At 39.5% G+C, this 24,723-nt stretch overlaps 1 protein-coding gene across 1 annotated transcript in view; it reads left to right on the top strand.

The window, feature by feature from the left end:
• Nucleotides 1-9,274: 9,274 nt before the first annotated feature.
• PLCL1 (phospholipase C like 1 (inactive)) overlaps nucleotides 9,275-24,723 on the top strand; it is a 326,854-nt gene continuing 311,405 nt past the window's right edge. Inside the window, exon 1 of the mRNA XM_039219765.1 lies at nucleotides 9,275-9,595. Within this exon, the coding sequence (XP_039075696.1) occupies nucleotides 9,353-9,595 (243 nt within the window). The 5' untranslated portion in view covers nucleotides 9,275-9,352. The remainder of the gene's footprint in view (nucleotides 9,596-24,723) is intronic.

Here is a 24,723-nt window from a genome sequence, read left to right as displayed (position 1 = left end):
CCCAGAAGAACATGACCTTGGCTCAAAAGTTGAGGTGAACCCTGAGTAATTGAACAGCTGAAGGCTGTCAGTGAGCAACATGCCTTGAAGCTGGGGAGTGAGTCCTTTACTGAAGCAAGATCTGAATGTGGCATCTCTGAGTTTGCTCTAGAACTCTTATAAACTAAGAAAGAGGCATTCAATCAAATGGAAAATTAGGCAAAACACATGTGTAGACAGTTTACTGAAGACTGAATCCAAATGGCCAAAAAGCATTTGAAATGATGCTTAGTAATATGGAAAGTGAAATTAAAATAACAATGGAATCTAATTTTACACCTATAAGATAGGCAGAAATTAAAGAGAGCTACAATACCTATTAAGATGAAATGTAAAGTATTGTGATTCTTTGGGATATCTATCTAGCATTACTATTAAAATTAAAAATATATACATCCTTACACCCAAAAATGCTACTCTTGGGAATTTATCTGATGGAAATTAAACAATTGGTTCATAAAAATGTGTACAGAAATGATAATTACAATGTCAGTAGTGGTGAAAAACTAGAAATAAGTTGAATACCCCAAATAGACCAATGAATAAATGAATTATGCTATATCTATACCATGGAATATTTGCATTTATTTAGAAGAACGAATGAGTGGATGTTGCAGATGAGGTGGTGGTGGTATTCTTACCAGGTATTGTTGAATGATTAAAGGAAGATGCAGACGAGTCTGTATATGTCTTCCTACCTCTCCTTCTTCTTCCTCTTCCTCTTCCTCTTCCTCTTCTTCCTCTTCTTCTTCTTCCTCTTCCTCTTCGTTGTTGTCTTCTTCTTCTTCTTTTGGGAAATCTAACAATAACAAACACACATACTTTCTCTCTCTTCCTACACACACACACACATACCCCCCCACCACACAGACAGAAACACACAAATGTACACTAAAGCTGAAAAGATGTGTTAGCTTGGCAACTCAGGTTGTTAATTTGAGTTACCTTGCAAGGAGTGGAAGAGTTGATGTGGGTGGAGGAGGAGAGAAATGTTCAAGACAGGCAAAAGAAAAAAATTATACCGGAAGAAGTATGCATATGCTCACACATATGCTGTCATTTCTAAACCTATTAAGAAAGGCAGAATCAGGGCTTACATAACTTATAGGAAAGAAATAAGTAGAAAAATATGTCATAGAAATAGAACTAACTATGCACAATTTTTGGATATCCAAAATTTTTAGTTTTCACTAGTTTAGTAGACGACAGGAATATTTATTTGCTATATAAATCAAGTAGTATCTGGCAATATGAACCAATAGCATTGTTGTAGAAAACATAGGGCTTTCGGTGAACTTATGTATCTGTATTAGTCAGGAGAAACTCAGTAATACTACAGTAACAGAGCATCCCAAAATCTGAGTGGCTTACCACCTTGTTCATGTTACCCATCCATTGTAGATTGGCTTGAGCTTTGCCCCAGGCCATTTTTACTTAGGATCTGACTAATCTTGTGGCAGAGGAAAATGAGATCATGGTTAAGCATACACTGGTTCTTGAAGCTTCTGTTCAGAAGGGGCTCTTTTACTCATCTTTCATTGGCTAAAGCAAACCAATAACAGTGGCTGAACCTGCTGTCAATGGGATGAGGAGGCATAAACTCTTCTACAGGGAGAATTCGTGAACATCCCCCTGAGTTTGAAGATTGTCTTTAAAACAAAGAGTATTAATGAAGTATTTCCATGTGAATCATACCTAATGGATGTCATTAATGATTGGTAAGGAGAATTAAGATGAGAAGTAAGAGAAAATACTTTTTTCCTAATTAAATAAATGCTATTTTTCTCATCTACTCGGTGTACAGATAAGTACTCCTTTTGACTTTAATTTAGTTTCAATCACAAATCACACACCATTCTTTACATTTTCGGAAAACAAACAAGCTAAAACCTGTTTAACCTGTAGGTTGAAGACAAAAAAAATTAATGTAGTTGGAAGGGGTAAAGGTTCTATTTTATCCACATATTTTATTCTTCTGAAGTTCAGAATTTATAGCAGTATATTGATGAGAAATATAACATCTATCAAAATCAGAAAAAAATCCTTTCCTTTAGAAATAACAGTCTAAAAATAATGATCTTTAGTATTTTTCCTCTAGAGTTTAAGTATTGTTCATAAGGAATCTTCCAAATAAATTCTGTCTGCAGCTCTCAGTTTAGTTACTAAAACCCCATTTTGGTTAGAAGAAAATGTAAAGAAAGCTCTATAGCCTCTCATTACACTAAATGTAGTTTTGTACAGTTTGTTGCTTATTATCCTACCTTACAGTTTAAATTAAATTTCAGTTCTTTGCTGCTGCTTAATATTTTAGGTGATTCCTGCAGCAAGCTCCCCTCCCCATCTTTCAAAAACAATTGTGATATCGTCTGAACAGTTTCACCAGTACCTTTTATATAGAACAGAGAATGGCAAACATCCCAAGTGCAGTTCAGCAGCTGTTGTCGCTCCACTGTGGGTATGGGAAGAAGCAGTTGTATCCATGGTGACCTATATGAGTCAGTGGGGGTGGTAACTGGGGGATTCTCACAGGGGTTAATGACCTAGCAAATGTTAGCAATCCAGCTTTCACTAGACATTTGCCCTCAAATGGATTTTTTTTTAAGGACTCACATTCTATGACTTTTTATTTTGTAAAGCAGATAAACTTACATTATGATCAATGAAAGAGCTATGCACCTGAAAACTTACTGGGAACTAAAAATGCCTTACAGAAGAGACCGTACTTTATTCCTGTCTTCTATTTTAATTTACGGCATGTGTTAAAATTTTGTGTTTATTTAAAAATTCCACTCTGCTTCTTCCTCTGAAAAGATTTGACATAGAATGCAACAAAGGCATATCAATAAGCTTAACCAAATAGGCATAAGACTGAAGATACATCATAACGAAAGGGAGTGCTTTAGGGAAAGAAATATGATTCTTCATTCTTTTCCAAAGGGTCTGAAGATGCTAAAAAATTAGTAAACTTTGTATCTTGGCATAAATTGGAAGAAAATCCCCTGCTATATGCAGATGAATTAGATTTATCTACCTGGATGAGGAAAGGAGGAGGAACCAAACCTGTACTTAATCCTGCATCCCAAGTATTAGGCATTGGGAGTGTGTTTCATTTGAAGAGGTTTCTAGTACAACTTCACACCTGGAAAAGATCCACATTGTCAAATAAAATAGAAAAAGAAGAGAAACAAGTTTTCATGTGGGCCTCATTGGTGCCATTCCAGTGGTAGTTTTCATAAATACCTCTGTGTTTTCTGCACTAATGGGGAATATAATGATGACATGAGTTCCATCTCCAGAATCTATGTCAAAGTCAGTTAATATATAGAAAATAAATCAACACTGACTGCCTATCTTATTTTATTTTTTTAACACTGCCTATTTTAAAAAGACATTTTCCGGGGCGCCTGGGTGGCTTAGTCGGTTAAGCGTCTGACTTTCACTTAGGTCATGATCTTGCGGTTCGTGGGTTCGAGCCCCGCGTCGGGCTCTGTGCTGACTGCCAGCTCAGAGCCTGGAGCCTATTTCAGAGTCTGTGTCTCCCTCTCTCTCTGACCCTCCCCTGCTCACGCTGTCGCTCTCTCTCTCTCTCCTAGAAATAAATAAAAATATTAAAAAAAAAAAAAAAAAGACATTTTCCTTGCACATCAGACCGTACCCAGATGATTGGTCTGGGGCTCCTAAAACTGCATCTTCACCTCCTTGTCTACATAATCCCAGAGAGGGCAGTGCTAATGGGAGGCACCAAGGCATCCTACTCACCTGAAGGTAGTAAAGGTTTACCAACACAGGAAAGAAGCAGCAGCCATCAGACATTAAAGAACATTGGCAGTAATTAAAGATTTCTTAAATATATTGCTTTTCAGTACTTTGAAGATTTATTAGCCTGGGGAAACTAGATTTATTCTAAATAATTTGTAACTTCCTATTTTTATAGGGCCATTATCATGGCATGGATTACTTGTACTTTTAAATAAAATTAGTTGACTTTTATGTTTTAGATACTGAAGTTTCCTATTTAATTGCTAACATAAGGGAGAAAAGAATACTTTTGAAGAAAAAAAAAACCCAAGAATTTTAAGAGGGCATATTGACTCTGTATATATTTACTCCACTATAATATTTATATTACAAATTACCCTACAAATTGTTTTCTTGAGCTAGTAAATTGAGATGATTACAGTGTGTACTGGAGAATGTTGTGACTGAATATAAAGATATATGTGACTCAGTTGAAAATGCCCCATACTCATGTTCAATGCATCTTTGAACTTATCAGGAGAATTTGAGTCTTAATGTCTAAATACTCTTTCTTACACATCTGTGAAGAAGAGAATAAATGTGTTTCCTCACATACTGATGAATCAGTCAGCCTCACCTTCCATCAAGATGACATAGAGGTAATATTGATGTTAGGAGGAAAAGTCATCAGAATATGTAAAGTCTCTAGGAGTTCACTGGACTTGCACCCTATGAGATCCTCATGTAGCAGGAAGAGCACAATCTTCAAAGTCATTGCCTGGGACTCAAATCCTCGTTCCATTACTTCCTTTTGGCTCTGATACTGAGCAAACTAGTTGATCTTTTTGATTCTTAGTTTTCTTATCTGTAAAGTGGAGATCAAAATACTTCATAGAGGATTATCTGGTATTTAGAAGGCAGTTGTCAGTTCCCTTCCCCAACTGTGATTTCCTGGTAGTGTATGGAAAGTCTTAATATTCTCACAGGATTTTTCTTGGGCCCAGAGCCCTGGGGTGACTTCCCTGGGCTGGAAGAACTACATTGACATAGCTGGTCATTGATTCTGGGCTAGGTATTTTCAGGTTTGCTGAGCTTGGTTAGGTTTCTATCAATTGTCTTTCAGTCAAATTCTAGAGTTCAATTAGAAAATTTATAAGCATCCTTCTACTTTTGCAACTGTTTGCTTTGGCTATGCTCTGATATCTGCCCTAGAATGGGATTCTAGGATCCCAGAGAATGAGAAGTCCTGTAGTATGGGCAGTGACAGAGCCTTTAAAAAAAGAATCAGGGGCTTCTGAATGGTCACTTAGTTAAGAGTTGGACTCTTGGTTTTGGCTCAGGTCATGATCTCATGGTTTGTGAGTTGGAGGCCTGCATCAGGCTTGATGCTGACAGTGTGGAGCTTGCTGGGGATTCTCTCTCTCTGGCTCTCTGCCCCTCCTCCACTGGCATTGTGTCTGTGCTCTCAAAATAAATAAACTTTAAAAAAATTTAAAAAAAATCAAGGTTTTTTTTTATTCAGTCAGAGGATTGCAAAGATGATGATTCTGTCCATATTTTTCGAGACCTCTTCTGTGCCAGGCATGGTTCTGGGAGCTGGAGAAAAAGCAATGAACAAGGTCTTTTGCAGCTGGAGATTACAGCCTCTCTCAACTTTAGTGGGGCAGAGATAGGAGGTCAGTATGACAGAAGTATACTTATATAAGTAAGTATACAGTAAGTAAGTATATAGTATATAAGTAAACAATTTCATGGACATTGGACATTTCTGATAGAATCAGAAAGCAAAAAAGAATATAATATGAGTAACATGATATGTATGTGGAATTGAAGGAGCAATTTGAGACTTGTGATTAGAGAAGACCTTTCTGAGGTGGTGACATTTGAATTGCTAATTAATTACACTTATTCACATCCCTTCCCCCACCCCCACCCAACTCTATTCCAGCTTCCAATTTGACAATCAAATGATTGCTGCCTTATTTGGTGAAACGTTGAGAGGCAAGAATTGTGGGTGATATTAATTTGGAAAAAGGGGGTTATTAATGGTGAAGGAGGAATGTGCCCATGGCTACTGACTTAACCAAAACTGGCTAAACCCCTCTCTCTCAGTTTTGGGAGTGGGGCCACAGAAGCAGATTCAATGGAGGGCTTTTTTTTTTTTTTTTTTAAACTGCAAATATGAGTATCAGGAGAAGCCTACTGAGCTTATGCCAGAAGACAATAATGTGAAAGACTTGTTAGATTAGGGTCCAACTAGTTTCTCAAAGCAGAATGAATTACATAATGACCTTTATGAACAGATGCTCAGAGCAAAAGATTTAGTAAGAAGCATGTGTGTATGTGTGTGTGTGTGTGTGTGTGTGAGAAAGAGAGAGAGAGAGAGCTGAGACTCTGTGTATGTGTATTTGCCTTCAGATGAGGGTGAGAGAGAAGGCTGCTAAAAGAGGGAAGAGATAACAGTTCAACTAGATAGCATCTAGTTGAAACAAAAAAAGTTGTATTCTTATATGCTATAATTTCTGGCAGCTTCTTCTGCTCCTCCTCCTTCTCCTTCTTTGAAGATCACTGACCTTAATGTTAGTAAGGAGACACTAATTTTAATATTTCAAAGAACAAATTCTTGGGGTTCCTGGGTGGCTCAGTCAGTTGGGCATCTGACATTGGCTCAGGTCATGATCTCATAGCTCAAGAGTTTAAGCTCCGTGTTGGGCTTCAGAGCCTGGAGCCTGTTTCAAATTCTTTCTCCCTCTCTCTCTCCCTCTCCTCCACTCATTCTCTCTCTCTCAAAAATAAATAAACACTAAAAAAATAAAAAAACCAAATTCTTATCAGAATGGTATACAAATCTTTAGGATGGGAAATCTTTGTAAATGATATAAATATTGTAGAACAAGATAATGAGTAAGATAACTGCCATTTACATTTCTTGGAGGATAATCCAAGAATGGAATTTTTATTAGGGTAATAAGGAAAAATGAAGCTCTGAAAGTAACTATATAAGATAAAAATAAAACATAGTAATAGTTGAATATCAAAGAAAAAAATGACAGCCTAAAATAGGTTATATTTGTAAGGATAGCAAATAAAAATATTTCCTGTACAAAAGAGATAAGAATTCCCTGAACTAATGGAGATGAAGGACAGGGATGGTTGTTTTATTCAAATTTTTTTTTATGTTTTATTTATTTCTAGGGGAGAGAGAGAGAGCGCGAGCGAGCAGGGGAGGGTCAGAGAGAGAGGGAGTCACAGACTGAAACAGGCTCCAGGCTCTGAGCTGGCAGTCAGCACAGAGCCCGACGCGGGGCTCGAACCCACGAACCGCGAGATCGTGACCTAAGCGAAAGTCGGACGGTTAACCGACTAAGCCACACAGGCGCCCCCAGGGATGGTTGTTTTAAATCTGGGGACCCTTTTACTTTCTGAGTAATAAAAGCAGTTTACTTGAAAAGGAAACTTTTGATTTTCCCTTCCTTTTACATATGAGAAAGAAAGAAAAAAAAAAAAAACATTTGCCATTACAGATGCAGTTCTTAAAATCTCACTAGAGGGTGGTGTTGGTTCTAAAACCAGAGGTTGCTAATCTACAGTACATTCATTACTGGGCTGCATTTGTATTTAAAGAAAAGGTAAACTGGAGTGCTCAGTCTTACCGGAAAGTTGGCAAATGTCAAGTCTGAAACCTCCCAGGAGCCTTATCCAGTTCTGGCTGCAGCAAGCAGCCCCAGAGGAGCCAGATAAAGTAGCTGAGATTACAGGAGGAGTTAAGTGGCAGATTCTAATTTCAGCTCTTGCACTAAGTAGTAGACAAGAAACTAAAGCTTCCTGGGCCTTCGTCTCATCTGTAAAATGAAAAGTCAGCCCTACATGATCCCTTAATCTCTTTGCATCCCTAAAATTCTGAAATTCTAATAAATTCTGGGTCTAAAAGCCTGAAGAATTTCTCATGTTCTTGGCCAAAGGAACAAGTATCTCCAATGATCAAATTATTAATAATTAAAATATAATTTAATGTTATACATGAGGTTTAATATAGAAAAGCCTTTAAATCAAATTGTCATTTTCTGTCCTACCAGGGAAGCTCAGAGCCATTTAAAATTTTTTTTTAAATGTTTTATTTATTTTTGAGAGAGAGAGAGAGACAGTGCGAGCAGGAGAGGGATGGAAAGAGAGGGAGACACAGAATCCAAAGACAGGCAAAGCCATTTTTACATCTACCTGAGCATTCTGTGGTAAAATTCAGTGACAATGTGTCAATCCAAAGGTGTCTCTCTTCTTGGTTGCTAACTTGCTAGAAATCAGCAAAATATGTTTATATAGGATTACCTAGAGAAAGAAGGCTGAACCATAATCAAATAAGGATGTTTCAGGACAGAGACTGAATCCACCATCTCGTCTTGTACTTGGCCAACTTCCATCATCTCTATGGCTTTGCTAAGAGTCACTCTCCAGAGGGATTTAGTTGGTTTAGTTTCCTATTACCCTTACCTCTTCTATTCCTACTACCTTCACCTCTTTTATCTGATTCCCTTTCCCTGTTATGTTTATTCACATTGCAGAGTGAACTGAAGATCATTTTATGGAGCCTGAAGCAAATTTTTTCAACTGCGAAGTTTCAGTAAACTCTAGTTTATCTCTGCAGGATTTGACTTCAAAGGGTTGGTGGAAATCCCTGGTGGTGCGAAGCTGCGCTCTGTCACTTGGAACACTTTGACATTAGGGCTCAACACCTCCTTTTTCCCCAAATTGCTTTGCCTTACCAAAGGCTTCCTTTCCCTGCCCCCTCCCCCAGCCTCGGATTTTGGTGCCTCTTCAGGCACATTTCGAACACTGAAACTTCCTAAAATGTACACGGAGCGCCCGAGGGTGCGCACACGCGCGCGCTCTCACACCTTCGCTCGAGTACACGAGCTCGTCTGGGCCGGCTCCCAGTTACAGAGCACATTCTTCCATTCTTCGCTCTCGGGCACACCCCTTCGCAGTGGGGATTGGTCGGGCCGACCCCTCCTCGGCGGCGCTAGGCTTCTAAGAGGCCCAGGCGCCTGCCAATCCCCACGGGCTGTCAAAACAAGTCTTCCCTCCCTGTCACAACAGAGCGGAGTGGAGGCCGCCGCCGCCGCCGCACTTCCTGGGGCCGCTGCGCCGCGGTCCGCGGGCAGGTGGCGGGTGCGCGGGGCCGCGGTCGTCTGGCTCCGGCCCCCTCAGGCCGCGCGCGCCCCGGTCTCGGAGGCCGCCCGGCCGGCCGCCGGGGGCCTTTTGTCTGGCGCGGAGCGGGCGTTCGCATCCCATTTCGGACACCTCCCTCTCCTTTTCGCCTCTCCTTCTCCCTGCCGCTCGCATCTCCTTCCCCGTTCCCGCACGCGGACCCTAGCGGACTGCCGGCCCGCGGACGTCTCTACCCAAGCGATGTCTCCTCTCCAGAAAGTTGCCGCCGCCGCCGCCGCCGCCGCCGCCCCCGGGCGGTGAAACAAAGTGTGGCGGGGCCGCCTCCGGGTGCAGGAGCGCACTCGTGCCCGGAGGCTGGACTCCGCTGCCGGGCGTGCCGTCTCCCCACCGAGAGCCCGGAACGCCGGCCATGGCCGAGGGCGCGGCGGGCAGGGACGGTCCCCCGCAGCCGGACGCAGCCGGGTGCGAAGACGACCCCCGAGTGGGCCCGGACGCGCCCTGCGGGGACGGAGCGGCTGTGGCCCCCGGGGGCCGGTGGAGGGACCGTCGCAGCGGAGTCGCGCTGTCGGGCGCTGCAGGGGCCCCGACTGACAGCGAGGCTGGCCTCCTGGAGGCGGCGCGGGCGACCCCCCGGCGCAGCAGCATCATCAAGGTGAGCGAGGCCGCGCCGCCCCGGGAGCGGTGGGTGTGGGCGGCGTGTGGGTCGGGGATCCAGGCAGGATGTACGTACGGTGTCCGGAGGCATCGCAGGCTCGGCATTGTTTTCTCCCACCTTCCTCATTACCAAACCTTCCTTCCTCGTCCGGAGGTTCCCAGACTCAGCCCTTGGCCGTGAGAAGAAGTGACTTTTTTTCCCCCTGACAGCAGAGGAAAAGTTCCGCTCTGCGTCTTTGCGTTTTGATGGATGCTTTCCCTCATTTTCTCTGAAAGCTTCACTAAACCGTTGATAGAAGGAGGAAGGGAGGATTCAATATAAATGCAAACCACAGGGTGGTTGTGCACTGCTCTCCAGAGAAAGGTTGGCTTAATCCCCCCAACCCCCACCGCCCGCACAGTAAAGGAAATGCAGTTAACCCTCAAGTGAGACAAGAAACAAAACCAACAGCTTCCTCCCCAACCCTCCAAACTCAAATGGTCCTGAAATCCCAAGAAGCGTGAACTTTCCTGGTAGATAGGCAGAGTTTTCAATGGACCCAGTGACCAAGTGAAGAGCGATGGTGCAGCCCAGAGTTTCTGCACTGCAGAAAGCGCTAGCAGAAGGCAGTCAATACCCCAAGCATCATCCCAGGTCTTTGCGGTTACCACCGCAGGAAGGGAAAATGCTTCCTGACCGCTGGACCACCAGACAAGGTTTCTCTTCATCGATTTGGCAAGAAATTTGTAAGCCTTTCCCCTCCTTTATCTCTTTCTGTCTTCCTTCCGCCTGGGGCTTGCTTCCTGTTTGAGATTTCATCTTTTGGGTGCATGACATGTGGTTAGTAGGTATCCTGGAAGTCAGAACTCTCCCTTAGGCTTTGGAAAAGGGCCTGTTAGCATAAATGAATGTGAATAATCATGTGCATGTGAGATTAAAATTGATTTTGGTAGAGTAGTCAGTATGAAACTGTGTGTGTGTGTGTGTGCATGTGTGTGTGTGTGCGTGTGTGTGTGTGTGTGTATTGCCAAAGATGAGACTGAGAGATGGACTTGGAATTACTTACTATTCAATTTACTTGGTGTGCTAATACATTCAAGACCGTTGTTCAGGGTTGAGCTGTGTAACTAGCTTCTAATACCCAAACTCCAGCAACCCTTGCCAATGTGGGGAGACCGTGCCCACAGTACATCCGCCTAGCTCCTAGTATTGTCTGGGCTGTTCCCCAACACTGACACATGGAAGTTTAAAACCAGGAAGATTTCTATATAAAAAGAAGAGTGGGTGGTAGTTGCAAATGACTTGTAGTAGTTTCTGTTATTCTGTGCCTTTTAGATGATGTGAAAAGGAGTGTTCCATTCCGGGTGTGAATTTGGATAAAAAGGAAATGATCACTTCTTTTTTTTTCTTTTAACCCACAGGTCAGAAAACACATTATTCTGAAACTTAAAAAACAGCACAATTAGAAAACAATTACATTTTGGATTCTAAGATACTGATACTACATATGATCTCGTGTGTGTGAAAACAAACACCACAAGATAGTTCAAAATATATCATCATAAAAAGCAGTGGGCTCTATAGTGTTTAAAAAATAAAAGTAACAGAGTGTAAGAAATATACAAATGGTTGCAACTAATTTTGCAATTTTTAAATTGTATTATGTGCTGGTTTATATCCTCAGAGAGGCCCTTGCTGAGTAATTGTGCCTTTTTTGTTTTGAAGTTCATTTTTGTGGCAAGAAAGAGAGAGGCCACAGAATATCAACTTGATCTTTCCCTATTTAATAGTAAAATAAGCATTTAATAAATGACCTTTATAATTAAAGATACTAGAAAATGAAGTAAGTTGTTATTATTTTAAATTAGGCTTTATTGAAAAAATAACATAAGCAGATGATAAAAAAATCAAATGTTGCAAAGGAGCATGAAGGGAAAACTCCCAGCCACTCCACACTCCCACTTACATAGTCCGCCCCCATAGCTGTTAACACTTTCTTAAGTATCCTTCCAGAAATATTCCATGCATATGTAAGCATATGTATCTGTATATATCTGTGGCGAACTATTGACGTTCTTGATTTATATAATAAAATTTAACTAAAGTTTATAGGCCTCATATTTTCAAATTTGTTTCAAATGCTTTTGATTCCTAGTGGGTTGTCCAAAATCATTTTGATGTGTCACTTAATTTTCAAGAATAACCTGGTAGACCACTGGTGGGCATGGGTCCTTGGGGTCTGTTCCCAGAGGCCTTCATTCACTTCCAATGGTGAAAGAAGTGGGTGATGGGGTTCTGTTCCACACCATCTCTGAGATTAAGGAAGGACCTTTCTGTTGACATCTTGAAACTGCTGCCCCATGATTTGTTCACTTTAGCAAAGTAAAAATGGTCTAGATCATATAAGAAATATGTAGCACATATTCTAGATTGAGAGAAAAATGCATTCTTCAGAATTTGGCCATGCATTCTTTTTATTTAACATCAAAGCATACATAGAAAAGAAAGGCTATAGTACATTTTATGTTAATCAAACTATTAAAGGGGGTTCCAAATAACCTTGCTATGGTGATATTCATGGTCATAACTCTGAGCCACTGAAAGGTTGTAGATCATCAAATATTAAATTATTTTCAGCTCAACTTAGAATATTCTCTATTAACTTGAATATTACGCAAATCAGAATAGTGCATACTTCTATCATACCAGGAAAGAGACTGCCTTGTATATTAATAAAAGAAATGTCTTTTATATTAGTAAAACGAATGTTTTCAGTAAATTTGCCCTCTCTAGTTTGTGAAAACATGATTTTAGTTGAGAAAACAGTTTTCTTCTGCGCTGATGAAAACAATAACAATATTATCTTTACACGTCTTTGTAGCATCTACTATCATTGTGTCTCTTCCCTTATATGCCAAGTCCTAAGTTTTAAAAAATTTAATGGGAGACTTAAACTTGGTTTTCTTTAATCCATCCACTTTTTCCCTGTGTTTCTCTGTGTGATTATTTTCGACAGCATTGGCATTGATAAATCCTTCATGTTTTTGGTAAGTGCATTGTTGTGTACCACAGTATTGCAATAGACTCCATCTTCACTGCTTCTTGATGACTTGTGGTTTAAAATGAAAATTATTTACATGCAATGTTAATAATATAAAACAATTATGTACTATTCTGCATGTGAATATATTTCTATTTATTAGACCATTTTTCTATCTAATTTTTGATACCAAACTTATAAGTTTAAAATATTTAATACTTTATAGTTTATAACTCTTTAACTCTGTAATGTTTTGGAAATAGAAAGCAGCATAACTCATTCCTTATAGTAATGATGGGAACTGAGATACATACATGTTTTCTAAACAGCTAATCTTTCTTCCCTTATATGTCACATATTGAAGGGTTCTATGTTTTTCCTTTCAATTCTACTTAAATATAAATTCTCTAGAAGAAATCATCATTTGGATTTCATGGACATGGGTGTGTGAAATGAAGATAGGAGCTGAGAATGAGGTGCTGATACCTGAAATGAAATCGTGAAAGTAATTGCTTTGGTGTTTTTTGTGTCTCATTATTTTATGTCATTATTTTATGTCATGGCCAGTTTCATTCTGTCATGTTCATTTTGGGGCTAGTGTAGTGGGTTTCTGAGTTGTAGCCTAAAAGGTGCGCCTTGGGTACCTGTTGATGCATATCAAAATTATGGCTCTCTTCAGTGAGGCAAAAGGAATTTTATTATGAAGTACCACCTACTGTGAGTCAGGTACTGTAAACTAGGAGCTTTCATACATTATGTCATTTAATCCTCACAGCATACCCTCTACAATAGAGAAAAGGGGCGCCTGGGTGGCTCAGCTGGTTAAGCATCTGACTTCAGCTCAGGTCATAATCTTGTGGTTTGTGAGTTCAGGAGCCCCATGCTGGGCTCTTTGTTGACAACTCAGAGCCTGGAGCCTGCTTTAGATTCTGTGTGTGTCTCTCTGGCCCTCTACCACTTGTGCACAGTCTCTCTCTCTTTCAGAAATAATAAAGGAATAAACTTTATACAGAAAGCTACTGATACAATGTGGAGTTAGGATTCATACCCGTGTCTGCTTAACTCTAGAGTTTGTGTTCTTGTGCTGACTCTCAGAGGCAGGAAGTCCACAATCTGTGAATACTCTCTGGGATAGAAACAACATGAAGCTATTAAGAGAGTGGCAGAAGAGTCTGAACCTTGGGCCCGATGGCTTGTGGGGGAAATTTTCCTTACTCTGCTCCCCCACTTCCCAACCCAGAAAACCTGGAGATGGATGACTCTAGAAAGGGATTGCAAACTTTCCTGTGTTTAGTCATTTTGTGAGGTCTGCTCTGTGTTTTAAAAGGCATAGCAATTTGGCAGGTGTCCTCCATGTCATCAGTGCACATCTGCTGTTTTATACCAGGCCACTTCTCCCATGCCCCTACACAGAGTTGTTTATGAGGGGTTGTATTCTCTTTCAGACTGATATAGAAAGGAAACAAGTACCTGGGGCATAGACATATGTATCATTCTAGGAGAGTGATGAAATAGCCACTCTTAAGTTAGAGCTCTGAAAGCATTTTGATTACAGTTACGAAAGGTAAGTAAATATGATTGAAAAATAAAAATTTTAGGCCCACTATAAGTTAAACAGGCTTCTGTAGATTGGCTTGGGAATTAATAAGCATTTCTAGCCTTTCTCTTCCTTCCTTCCTTCCTTCCTTCCTTCCTTCCTTCCTTCCTTCCTTCCTTCCTTCCTTCCTTCCTTCCTTCCTTCCTTCTTTCCTTCCTTCCTTCCTTCCTCTGTTTCTCTGTTTCTCTCCTTCTTTCTTTCTCCCCTAGAAATACGTGTTAAAAGTTCCAAATAACCAACTTACGAATAAATTTTGGAGAACAACCTGATTGTAGAGAGGAGCTGGTCAGCCTTTACTATAAGGTGTGTTGTGGGCATGCTCTGGTGGCTTTCATTGGGGGTGCCCCTCCTAACGTCTTATTTACCTATATTAATAGCATTGAACTTCTTAGGTTGGTCTGTTTTATTATCCCAGCAACTTCAGTCACAGTGTTTACTTCCTCTGAAGTTACCATAGAAACATGGACACATTTCACCTTAGAAGTGGTTGCCTGTCACTGCGGTGCCTTTCTGATGTGATTGCTTATAATGCCTCTTAAGAATATTAGGATTAAATTTAGATAAAGAACTTTGTCCTATTTGGATGAAAGGTTTTAGAAGTGCCTATGAGGGGCGCCTGGGTGGCTTAGTCGGTAAGTGTCCGACTGTTGCTTAGGTCATGATCTCGCGGTTCGTGGGTTCGAGCCCCGCGTCGGGCTCTGTGCTGACTGCCAGCTCAGAGCCTGGAGCCTGTTTCAGTCTGTGACTCCCTCTCTCTCTGACCCTCCCCTGCTCACGCTGTCTCTCTCTCTCTCTCCTAGAAATAAATAAAACATTAAAAAAATTAAAAAAAAAAGAAGTGCCTATGAATTAGTGTTTACTATTGCTATGAGAATTTACACTATTTGTTTGCCTTTTTGGGAAATATTTTAATGTTTGAAAACTATAAGTTAATTACATAGTCATTGAGAGATTAAATATACATTGCAATTTAGACTAGTTTTTTTTCTCAGCCTTTTCCTTTTTATAGTAGAGAAAACAAATAATTAAATTTTCTACTGTAAAATGTCAATTGAATATACATTGCCAAATAACACCTGAGGCACAGCAGGGTGCTATGAAGAGACATTAGAAGACTGCCAGCTTTACCTTCAGTGCGATTGACCAAAGATCCATTACTGATTCTAGGTAATGCCAGAGCAACTGGTCAGATGCCCTGACCATCACTTTTGTTCAGCTTGAATAATTAAATACAATCCCATTTTCAGGAGCAATGTCCAACCTGAGACGTATAAGATTGTACATTTAAAACAGCTGCCCAACTGGGGCGCATGGATGACTTAGTTGGTTGAGTGTCAGACTTTTGATTTTGGCTTGGGTCATGATCTCACCGGTTGTGAGTTTGAGCCCCATGTCCGGTTCTGTGTTGACAGCATGGGGGGCCTCCTTGGGATTATCTGTCTCCCTCTCTCTTCCCCTGCCCTCCTCTCTCTCTCTCTCTCAAAAATAAATAAATAAATATTAAAAAAAGAATAAAACAATTGTCAAACTTAAAATGACTTAACAACAGTATGAGGGAAGAGCAACTTTTTGTTTCCCATCTTAGCACCAGTATATGAACCATTGGTTATTAGATGGGAAGAGAGAAAATTTCGATTAAACTTTCTCTCTAAATCTAAGGTAATAAATTAGTACATCTTATTGTAGTAAAACTTGTCAGTTCTATGAAATCTTATATTTTGATAAATGTTTTAATAATGTCAAGAGGACTTATTTATGGTTTTATTGAATTTTATTTATCACTGTATCCCAGTTCCTATAATGGGGTACAATAGACAAAATTTATTGTAATTATTGAGTATTCTAAAGGTGATAGTAAAAATTAGCACCAAAAGGTCAACTTTTATAACAATAATTTTTTGTTTTAAGTTATCACCAATGTACTATGCATTTGAGTTAACACTTGATGGCAACAAAATCATAATATGACAAAGTATTGGAGAAGTTCCTTGGATTTAAAATTGAATTGGATTTGTTATTTTATTTGTAGCATCTTATGTGGATGTGTTTAAGAGAGATATAATCTAGTTTGTTTTCACTTGTATCATTTTAACTCACCTCACTAATACTAGCATTACTTTGAGAAAAGTGGGACTGAGTATGGTGAGAAGAAGGGAATCATTATTTATATTATTGTTAACACTCTAGGAAGAAGAAAGGCAGGTTAAATTTGAAAGTAGAACAATCCATCCAAAATGAAACAAAACAGCATGAAAACTAAACTATTTTAGAAACTGTGCTTAGTTTCCAAAGGTGTCTGAGTTCATATTTGTAAGTGCATGAAAGTGTGTAATGATTATAGGCAAAAATATTATACTTTTCTGTAACAATACAATTTCATATTCTAAAGATTAAAACACCTTGAAAGATAATTTCTGCTTTGCTAATTTTTTCATGCTGACCTTTCCGTTCTTTCAAGAGCCTTGTAAAAGATGCTAAGTCTGTACTAGACTAAGCACAGGAATTATGTGTAAGTTGGCAAATTTGTATTATTGTGTGGTACAATGTGATGGTTAGAAATGATCATGAGGCTGTATTCAGAATACCTTCTGAAGTATTCAGAAAGATAAATGCGCAAGGAAAGCAACAAGAGGCAAAAGTACACTACTATTATCTTGGACTAAGATTTCAAGGCAGAACTCTAGAAAGCTGGATCTTGTTGTAAGGCCTTTTCCCTAAGGCACAAGTGATTTCAGACCAAAGCAGGCCAAATAGCCTGTATGCGTAAAGCCCACACCCCATACCTTTGATCTGACAGCCAATTGGTTGCTCAGGAGCACAACTCCCAGGGTCAAAGAGTAAGGTGGCAGCAGAAGGAGAATGTTCTAAGGCTTCCTTGATCCAGGCTGAGTTAGAGCCTGGCTAAGAAAAGGGCACCTGTGTTGGAAGAGCAAGTGCAAATGACAGTGATCTATTCTCCTTCAGGCCAACACTTGTTGGGTTCAGGACAAAGAGAGGACACCATGCTATGTGCATTCTGACCGTTTTCTCCTTTGAAAATTTTACTTCCATAAACATAATTCATTATTGTCCTTGGACTTGCAGTTTCTTAATTATTGGAACTAAGTTTTGGAGGAGGCAGTAGGGGTTGGGGCAGAGGTGGGGGTGCGGGTAGGGGACAGAGTTTGTGCTCCCCCTAGAGGCTGACATATAAGATGCAAAGATATCTTCAGCATTTGGTGAACTGTTCTGAAATATTTTGGAATCATTGATTCTATGCTATAATTAAATATTATATATTTAGAAATGTTATTAATAATTAAATAAATTTATTTTTACATTTAATCTAGTATATAAAACATCTTGAGAGATGTGACATCTTGAAGAGATTTTCCTATTGAGACATTTTCTTTATAATAATAGCAAAAGCTTACATAACTGTATTAGAGTCCGGCATTGTTCTAAGCACTTTGTGTGTGTTAATTCAGTCAGTCCTTACAATAACCATTGAGGATTTTTATTATTATCTCCATTTTTATAGATGGAGAGGTAAGTGACTTGCCCAAGGTCACATAGCTAGTAAATGGCAGAGGCAGGAAATGGACTCAAATAGTCTAGCTCTAGAGGTTGCTTTAAAATTTTTTTAATGTTTTATTTACTTCTGAGAGAGAGAGAGACAGACAGAATGATCAGGGGAGGGTCAGAGAGAGAGGGAGATACAGAATCTGAAATAGGCTCCAGGCTCTGAGCTGGCTGTCAGCGCAGAGCCCGAAGCAGGGCTCAAACCCATGAACCCTGAGATCATGACCTGAGCCGAAGTTGGATGCTTAACCGACTGAACCACCCAAGCACCCCTCTAGAGGTTGCTTTAATCTTTATGTTATACATCTTCTTACATAATATTGATTAAAACCTTAACCACTGTAGATGAAATGGCAGACATTTTATGCTTACCTTAAAAGCCAAGTTTAGCTGACAGATCTAAAAGAAAAGATTCTGAAAAGAATTCTGGGAAGTTCTTAAAGACTGAATACATTTTCAAAAATACATTAAAAAATTTTTTATTACGTTTATTTATTTTGAGAGAGAAAGACGGAATGAGTGAGGGAGGGGCAGAGAGAGAGGGAGACATAGAATTGGAAGCAGGCTCCAACCCACGAGTTGGGACTTAAACCCATGAGTGTGAGATCATGACCTGAGCTGAAGTTGGATGCTTAACTGACTGAACCACCCAGGTGCTCCCAAAAAATACATTTTTAAAGTTTCATAACTTTTTATGTAAAATACCTACAACTTTACAATAGTATTGCAATTTTAGAGGTGTGGACTCCTATTAGCATATTTTTACTCTTTGACCAGAATTAGCATCTTTTACCATGAAACAAGAGTTTATGATCCAACTTTGGTATAAATTATACAGGCTAAAGATTGACTGTTACATAATCACTTGCAACTTGATATGATTTATTTTATAGTTTGATAGTTATGTCTTCCAGCATCAATAAATCAATAAGGAGTATTTGAGTTTCTAGCCCAAGGAAGTTGAGATTTTGTTAAGTGGTAGTGGATGTGTTAAGTGGTTGTATGATTGAGATTTCCTTCCAATTACATTTGAGGCAGATGTAGTTCCTCACCCATACGAGGAACTTGGCAAATATGTGTGGAATTCCATTAAACTTAAAGCCTGTCTAGTCATTTCATTCTTTTTTTTTTTTTTTTTTTTTTTTTTTTTGAGGGAGGAAAGAAATTCCAAAGTCAACATGTGGGAAATTCAAATACATGATTATGTCAATAACCATGAAATTACTGTGCTTATGGCTGCTTTATTGTGTTAAAAGTTAATGAGTCTGTTCTGCTGTTCAGAAATATAGTATGGTGGCTAGATGGTACCCAGAGTTTTGTCCCTATCACTTGGGGGCTAGCTAGGTATTAAAGGCACAGTCTGCTCTTTTGTTGAAACACTCATATGTTAGTTTTTATTATCTACCTGCAGTTATGTTAAATCATTGAAAAGACATTGGACCTTGGCTTTTTCTTTCTCTTTCACTTTATTTTCCTGTTGCAGCATTTGCACTATAAGATATTTGGCCACTTTCTCTTAAAGTGGATTTTTTTTTTTTGAAGGATAAAAGAAGGTTTTCCCCAAACATCCACACTTAAAATATTTATTTTTCCTAATACTTCCTCATGTTCAGTAAGTATAGTATCAAGCTATGGTGATAAATACACTGGTGTGTACATTGTGTATATGTGTATACACACTTGCACTAGACACACTGAAAGTCAGAAGCCTCAATAGCAGGTGATCCTATAGCTGTCTGTGTCCTACATCTGGAGTGATAGTCTTTCTCCGAAGACATGTTTCTCACAAAAGTAGCTGCACGGGCTGTGACAAGTCATACTCAGAAGTGATAACAGTTAAGCTTGACCAGACATTGAGATTTCTGGGGTTTGAGAGAGAAGAGGAAAGAGAAGGATCAAGGTGTATTAGAGGGGAATGGAGTCAGATAGGACCATATTATAAATGGATAGGGTAAATAGCTTAACTAATGTCTTTAAAAATTTTTTTTAAATGTTTTATTTATTTCTGAGAGAGAGACATAGCGTGAGCAGGGGAGGGTCAGAGAGAGAGAGGGAGACACAGAATCTGAAACAGGCTCCAGGCTTTGAGCTAGCTGTCAGCACAGAGCCCGACGTGGGGCTCAAACCCACAAACTGTGAGATCATGACCTGAGCCAAAGTCAGACACTTAACTGACTGAGCCACCCAAGCACCTCACAAATGTGTTTTTACCTGGATAATTCTACCAGGAGTTGTACATTTGGGAATTCAGATTTTTTTTATTTTGATGTGTTTTTCATTTTTCTGGAGAGCTTTTAACTAATTAACACCTCATACGTTAAACACCTAACAATAATTTCTGGGCACAAAGCCCTTTGAACTGAGAGATTCCTGAGAAGGATAGAGGAAGGATTGGTCTGGATTGTTGGTCGGAACATTTGGCACTAAAGATGAGTTTTGTCTACTTTGCTAGCCCTAGCCCCAGGAAAGTCCAAGAAAATTCTTCATTGTTGAATCCTCAGCATGACAGTTTCACCAATACAGAGAAGTGGTTCTGACGAAGAAGTCAATATAGAAGTTAGTGTAACAAGATGGAAGCAGCTGGGAGCACTGGAATTAACTATCACAGCTTAAAACAAAGGTCTAACAAAGGTCTAGCTTCAGGAGACCACAGACTACTGTGTTCAGCCACCAGGCTTGGTCTTATAGAAAAGTGGCTTTCACTACTGCCTTTGCTCACCTCTCTTCCCCAGGCTAAATAAGGGGAGGACTGGGAGGGAGGAGGTAGCCTTGGAGGGATGTTATGGTTCCTAAAGAGACTGTTTTTTCCACATTCCTCATTGTTGGGGGTTGGGGGGAAGAGCTCATGACCTTTTTCTGAGGCTGGGAAATAAGGGACTCAAGAGAATGTGTAATGGTGGTGGCATCCAATAGTCAGTCCTCCTCTCTACCAAGTCTGTGAGATGGGACTGATGCTCATTCCCCCCTCTGGAAGGTACTGAGTTACTGTACCATCAGAGCCCCTGATGCTGTCTCAGGTGTGGAGAAAGGGGACACAGTGAGAAATGGCCAGGCCTCTTGCTGGTGCCTCAAAGAAGCCATTTGGGGTAGAGGGACTCTTCCATCCAAGTACTAACCAGGCCCTACCCTGCTTAGTTTCTGAGATCAGATGAGATTGGGCACGTTCAGGGTGGTATGGCCGTAGACAGGGGGTAGAGGGACTTTTAACAAAATGCTGGGGTAGGGGCTAGGTGAGGTAAGTGGAAGAGTCAGTCAGTACCCAAGTCAGACCTCTAACACCAGGATGATGAATATGGAGTCAAGGAGACTGCAGAGAAGCAGCAACTCCAGAGAGTCTGCTTTTGGATGCCTGCCCCACAGAGAGAGCCAGGGTCAGGTTAATGTTAATCTGAGGAGCAGAGAAAGCCAACCCAATGGGGCCTGCAACACCCCTATCCATGAAATACTATCTATGGGAAACTATCTATGGGAAGACCTTGACCTCTCTTATCCCTCCTCCAGCCAAGCTCTAGGAGGGCAGAGTAATGGGGAAGAGAAAGGGAGAAGTGGGTAGAGTAAACCCACTCCCCAGTTCCACTATACAACCACTATAGTGCCATTCTAGCTTGCCTTGTGGGCAACGGGGCAGAGAAGAGGATTTTGAATTGAACATGAGATTGAAGTTTTTAAATGAATAGGACTGAGTTTTTAAGAACTTGAAAGAACTTTCTAATAATTGAGAGAAACCAAAACGTTATGGAATCTGAATGAGCTATTAGTAATAACCAGAGTACCTAGGGGCAAAGGGGATCCAAGATGGTATAGTTGGGAGGAAGCAGCTGAGGGAAAAATAAAACTCACATGTTCATATTCTCACAATTTGAGATTGCTTAATTATCAATTACATTATTATAGAATTGGAGAGCTTAGGGCTCATTCTCTAACTTGGCCCCCTCTCATACTAAGTATGGCTGTCCACCATCTCTTCCGTTTATCCAGGGCACTATTATAGAGAACTGTTTGTGGTACCACAGATAAGGAATGGAGGATTTTTTAAAGATTTCATGGTGTAGAACAATTACAGTTTCTAATATAGTCAAGATCTCATGTTATCTTTAATTCTTAGGATAGCCTGGCAGGCTATCATTATCATTTCAACCTTAGAGATGAGGGAGTTGAGGCTCTGAGGGGTGTGGAAACTTGTTTTAGGTCTCACAGCTATTAAAATGGGGGGAGGGGAGGGTTTTTCTTCCCTGTTTTCTTTTATCCTCCAAACCTGCAATTCTAATACTCCAAATTCCCAAAAACCAGTGATTTAAGAATATACTGATCTGATTGGAATGGGGCCAAGAAGAAAAAAAAGTTAAGGTGGTTCACCCTCACATTGTTCTACAATAAAGCAACCACCATTTATTGAGCTAGGTGCACACACATTATTTCACTTAAATTGGAAGTCAGAGGGATCTAAGAAACAGCAATAGATCAAAGGTGATTGTTTTGGCACACCTCCTAGTTTGGGGGTTTGGGCTTCTTCCTCTTCAAAACCTACATTTTAGAAACTCTAAATATATTGCTGCTGAAACAAATTACTGCAAGCTTAGTGGCTTCAAGCATTAGAAATTTATTATCTTACAGTTCTAGAGGTCTGAAGTTTAAAATGTGCTTCACTTAGCTAAAATCAAGGTATTGTCAGGGCTCTGTTCCTTTTTGGAGGTTCTGGGGACAATCTATTTTCTCACTCCTTTTAGTGTCTAGAATCTGCCTCCTTTCTTCTTCTTCTTCTTTTTTTTTGTTTCGGATCATAGACACTTCCAATTTCAAAACAGCAATGCCTGTGGAGTCCTTGATTTTCTACCTTGCTCCTTTTAACTCTTATGTCTCCTTCTACATTAGAGGATCCTTGGGATTACATTAGGCTAACCTAGACAATCCAAGATAATCTTTTTGAAGTTGGTTGATTAACAACCTTAATTCCATGTGTAGGCTTAATTCCCCATTACCATGGATATATATTCACCCGGAATATATTCACAAGTTCTGGGGAATAGGACATAAAAATATTTGGGGGCCATGATTCTATCACATCCTAGTTTCAGATAATGGTTATAGTGATGATTTTATCCAATTCTAGATGAATTTTATTAGGTTCCTTAAACAAAAAGATAATTTATTAACAAATATGAATAGTTCACTGGGTTAAGATTCAGGAGTTTTAAAGAAAAACAATTTGTGGATTTTAGGAACATTTCACTTCTAAATGCATTTGCAGTTTTACATGGTCTACTTTTCTATGCTTAATTCAAAATAGAGCTTTCATAGAAAATTGAACTGAAAGAATCCTTAGAGTTTACTTCATAATAGTTGAATTCACCTCTTTGCAGACTTGGAAACTGAGACTTAGAGAGGTTACAGACTTCCTCAAATTATAAAGCAAATTGGTGGAGAACTGCTTCTTTAAATCTTAGAAGATTTAAAAAGAAGAGGATTCAGGGGCGCCTAGTGGCTCAGTTGGTTAAGCATCAGACTTCGGCTCAGGTCATGATCTCACAGTTTGTGAGTTTAAGCCCGCTTTTGGGCGGGCTCTGATGCTGAGGTTTCAGAGCCTAGATCCAGCTTCAGATTTTATGTCTCATTCTCTCTCTGTCCCTCCCCCACTTGTGCTCTGTCTCTCTCTCTTTCTCAAAACTAGATAAATGTAAAAAGGAGAGGATTCAGATTTCTGGGTTTATTCTTAATATATCCTTCACAACAATTGAAGGACGATTTTCAGGTTCTCACAACATTCTTGTGTGTTTGATTTGATTCTGAATAGAATGTACCTCTGAGACTCTTTAGGAAAATAGATTCCACTGATCTCTATATTTGGTCAGCTATCCATCTCTACCTTCACTGTTAAAAGTACAAAACTTACCAAATCGTAATTGGGGAAAAGGAAGGATGTTGTAGACAGAGGAAGATCTTCTGTGGTGAAGATGTGGGTATTTTGTTAGGGAATGAGACTTTGTTTTAATTTTTTACTAAAGAAGTATTTTGATGAGTCCTGGTGGCTCATTTGTAAAAATCAACTATTTATTTGACCCTTTTCAACTTTAGGGAATAAGATCCACTAGAAGAATTATATTGTAGATACTTTGTAACACCTATACAAAACACATAGTGACCCAGGCCTTGGTTCATTCATTATTGTGTATGTATTGTCAGTGTAAGTCCAGCCCCTGTGGCAATGTAAGCTGTTAAAATAAGAATAAAGTCTGTAGCCTACTGAGTGCTGCATATATTAAAGTGTAATTTCCATGCAAGCTTACACCATAGAGAACCAATTGCTATCTGGTTTCATGGATAATAAGACCAGCTTATGGAAAGTTTTCCATTGTATAAAGCCTGTTAAAAGCCAGAAGACAAAGACGGTACTCTCCGTTGACTTTGGGATCAACTGAGGACATAAAGTCTGTATGTAGTGGGTTTAGTGGCATTAAATAAGATAAAAAAAAAGCTGAAACTATAATTTAAAAAATTCCTGGATGTGGATATTAGATATTTATTTATATAAGACGAAAACACCACGCAGGATATTTTTGTTGTTCTGAATTCCTTCAAGAAAACTCTGGAGGAAACCAAAGTGTGACTTAGATCCTTTAACAACTATGACTAATACCTTACTATCTTTTAAAAATTTGTTTTTTGTTACAAAGTCCAAAACATTGCTCTGAGGCTTCTTATACATAAAAGCTTAACTTTGTGTTTATCTGATTATGTTTTCAGTCCTTTGGAACTCTTACTCATGGTTTTGATTTTAATTTTCAGTTTTTACAGTTGAAAATGGTTTGAATATTTTATCTTTTAAAAGTATTTGCTCTTTATTTTTTTTTAAAGTTTATTTTTGAGAAAGAGATAAGGAGAAAAAATAGAGACAGAGAGAGAGCAGGGGAAGAGCAGATAGAGAAAGAGAGAGACAATCTTAAGCAGACT

This window comes from Hyaena hyaena, unplaced genomic scaffold, assembly GCF_003009895.1.
Source record: "Hyaena hyaena isolate Hyena2069 unplaced genomic scaffold, ASM300989v1 scaffold_832, whole genome shotgun sequence".
NCBI classification, from domain to species: Eukaryota; Metazoa; Chordata; class Mammalia; order Carnivora; family Hyaenidae; genus Hyaena; species Hyaena hyaena.
Note: the sequence above shows the minus strand (reverse complement) of the source record. Positions and strands in the feature narration are given on the sequence as shown.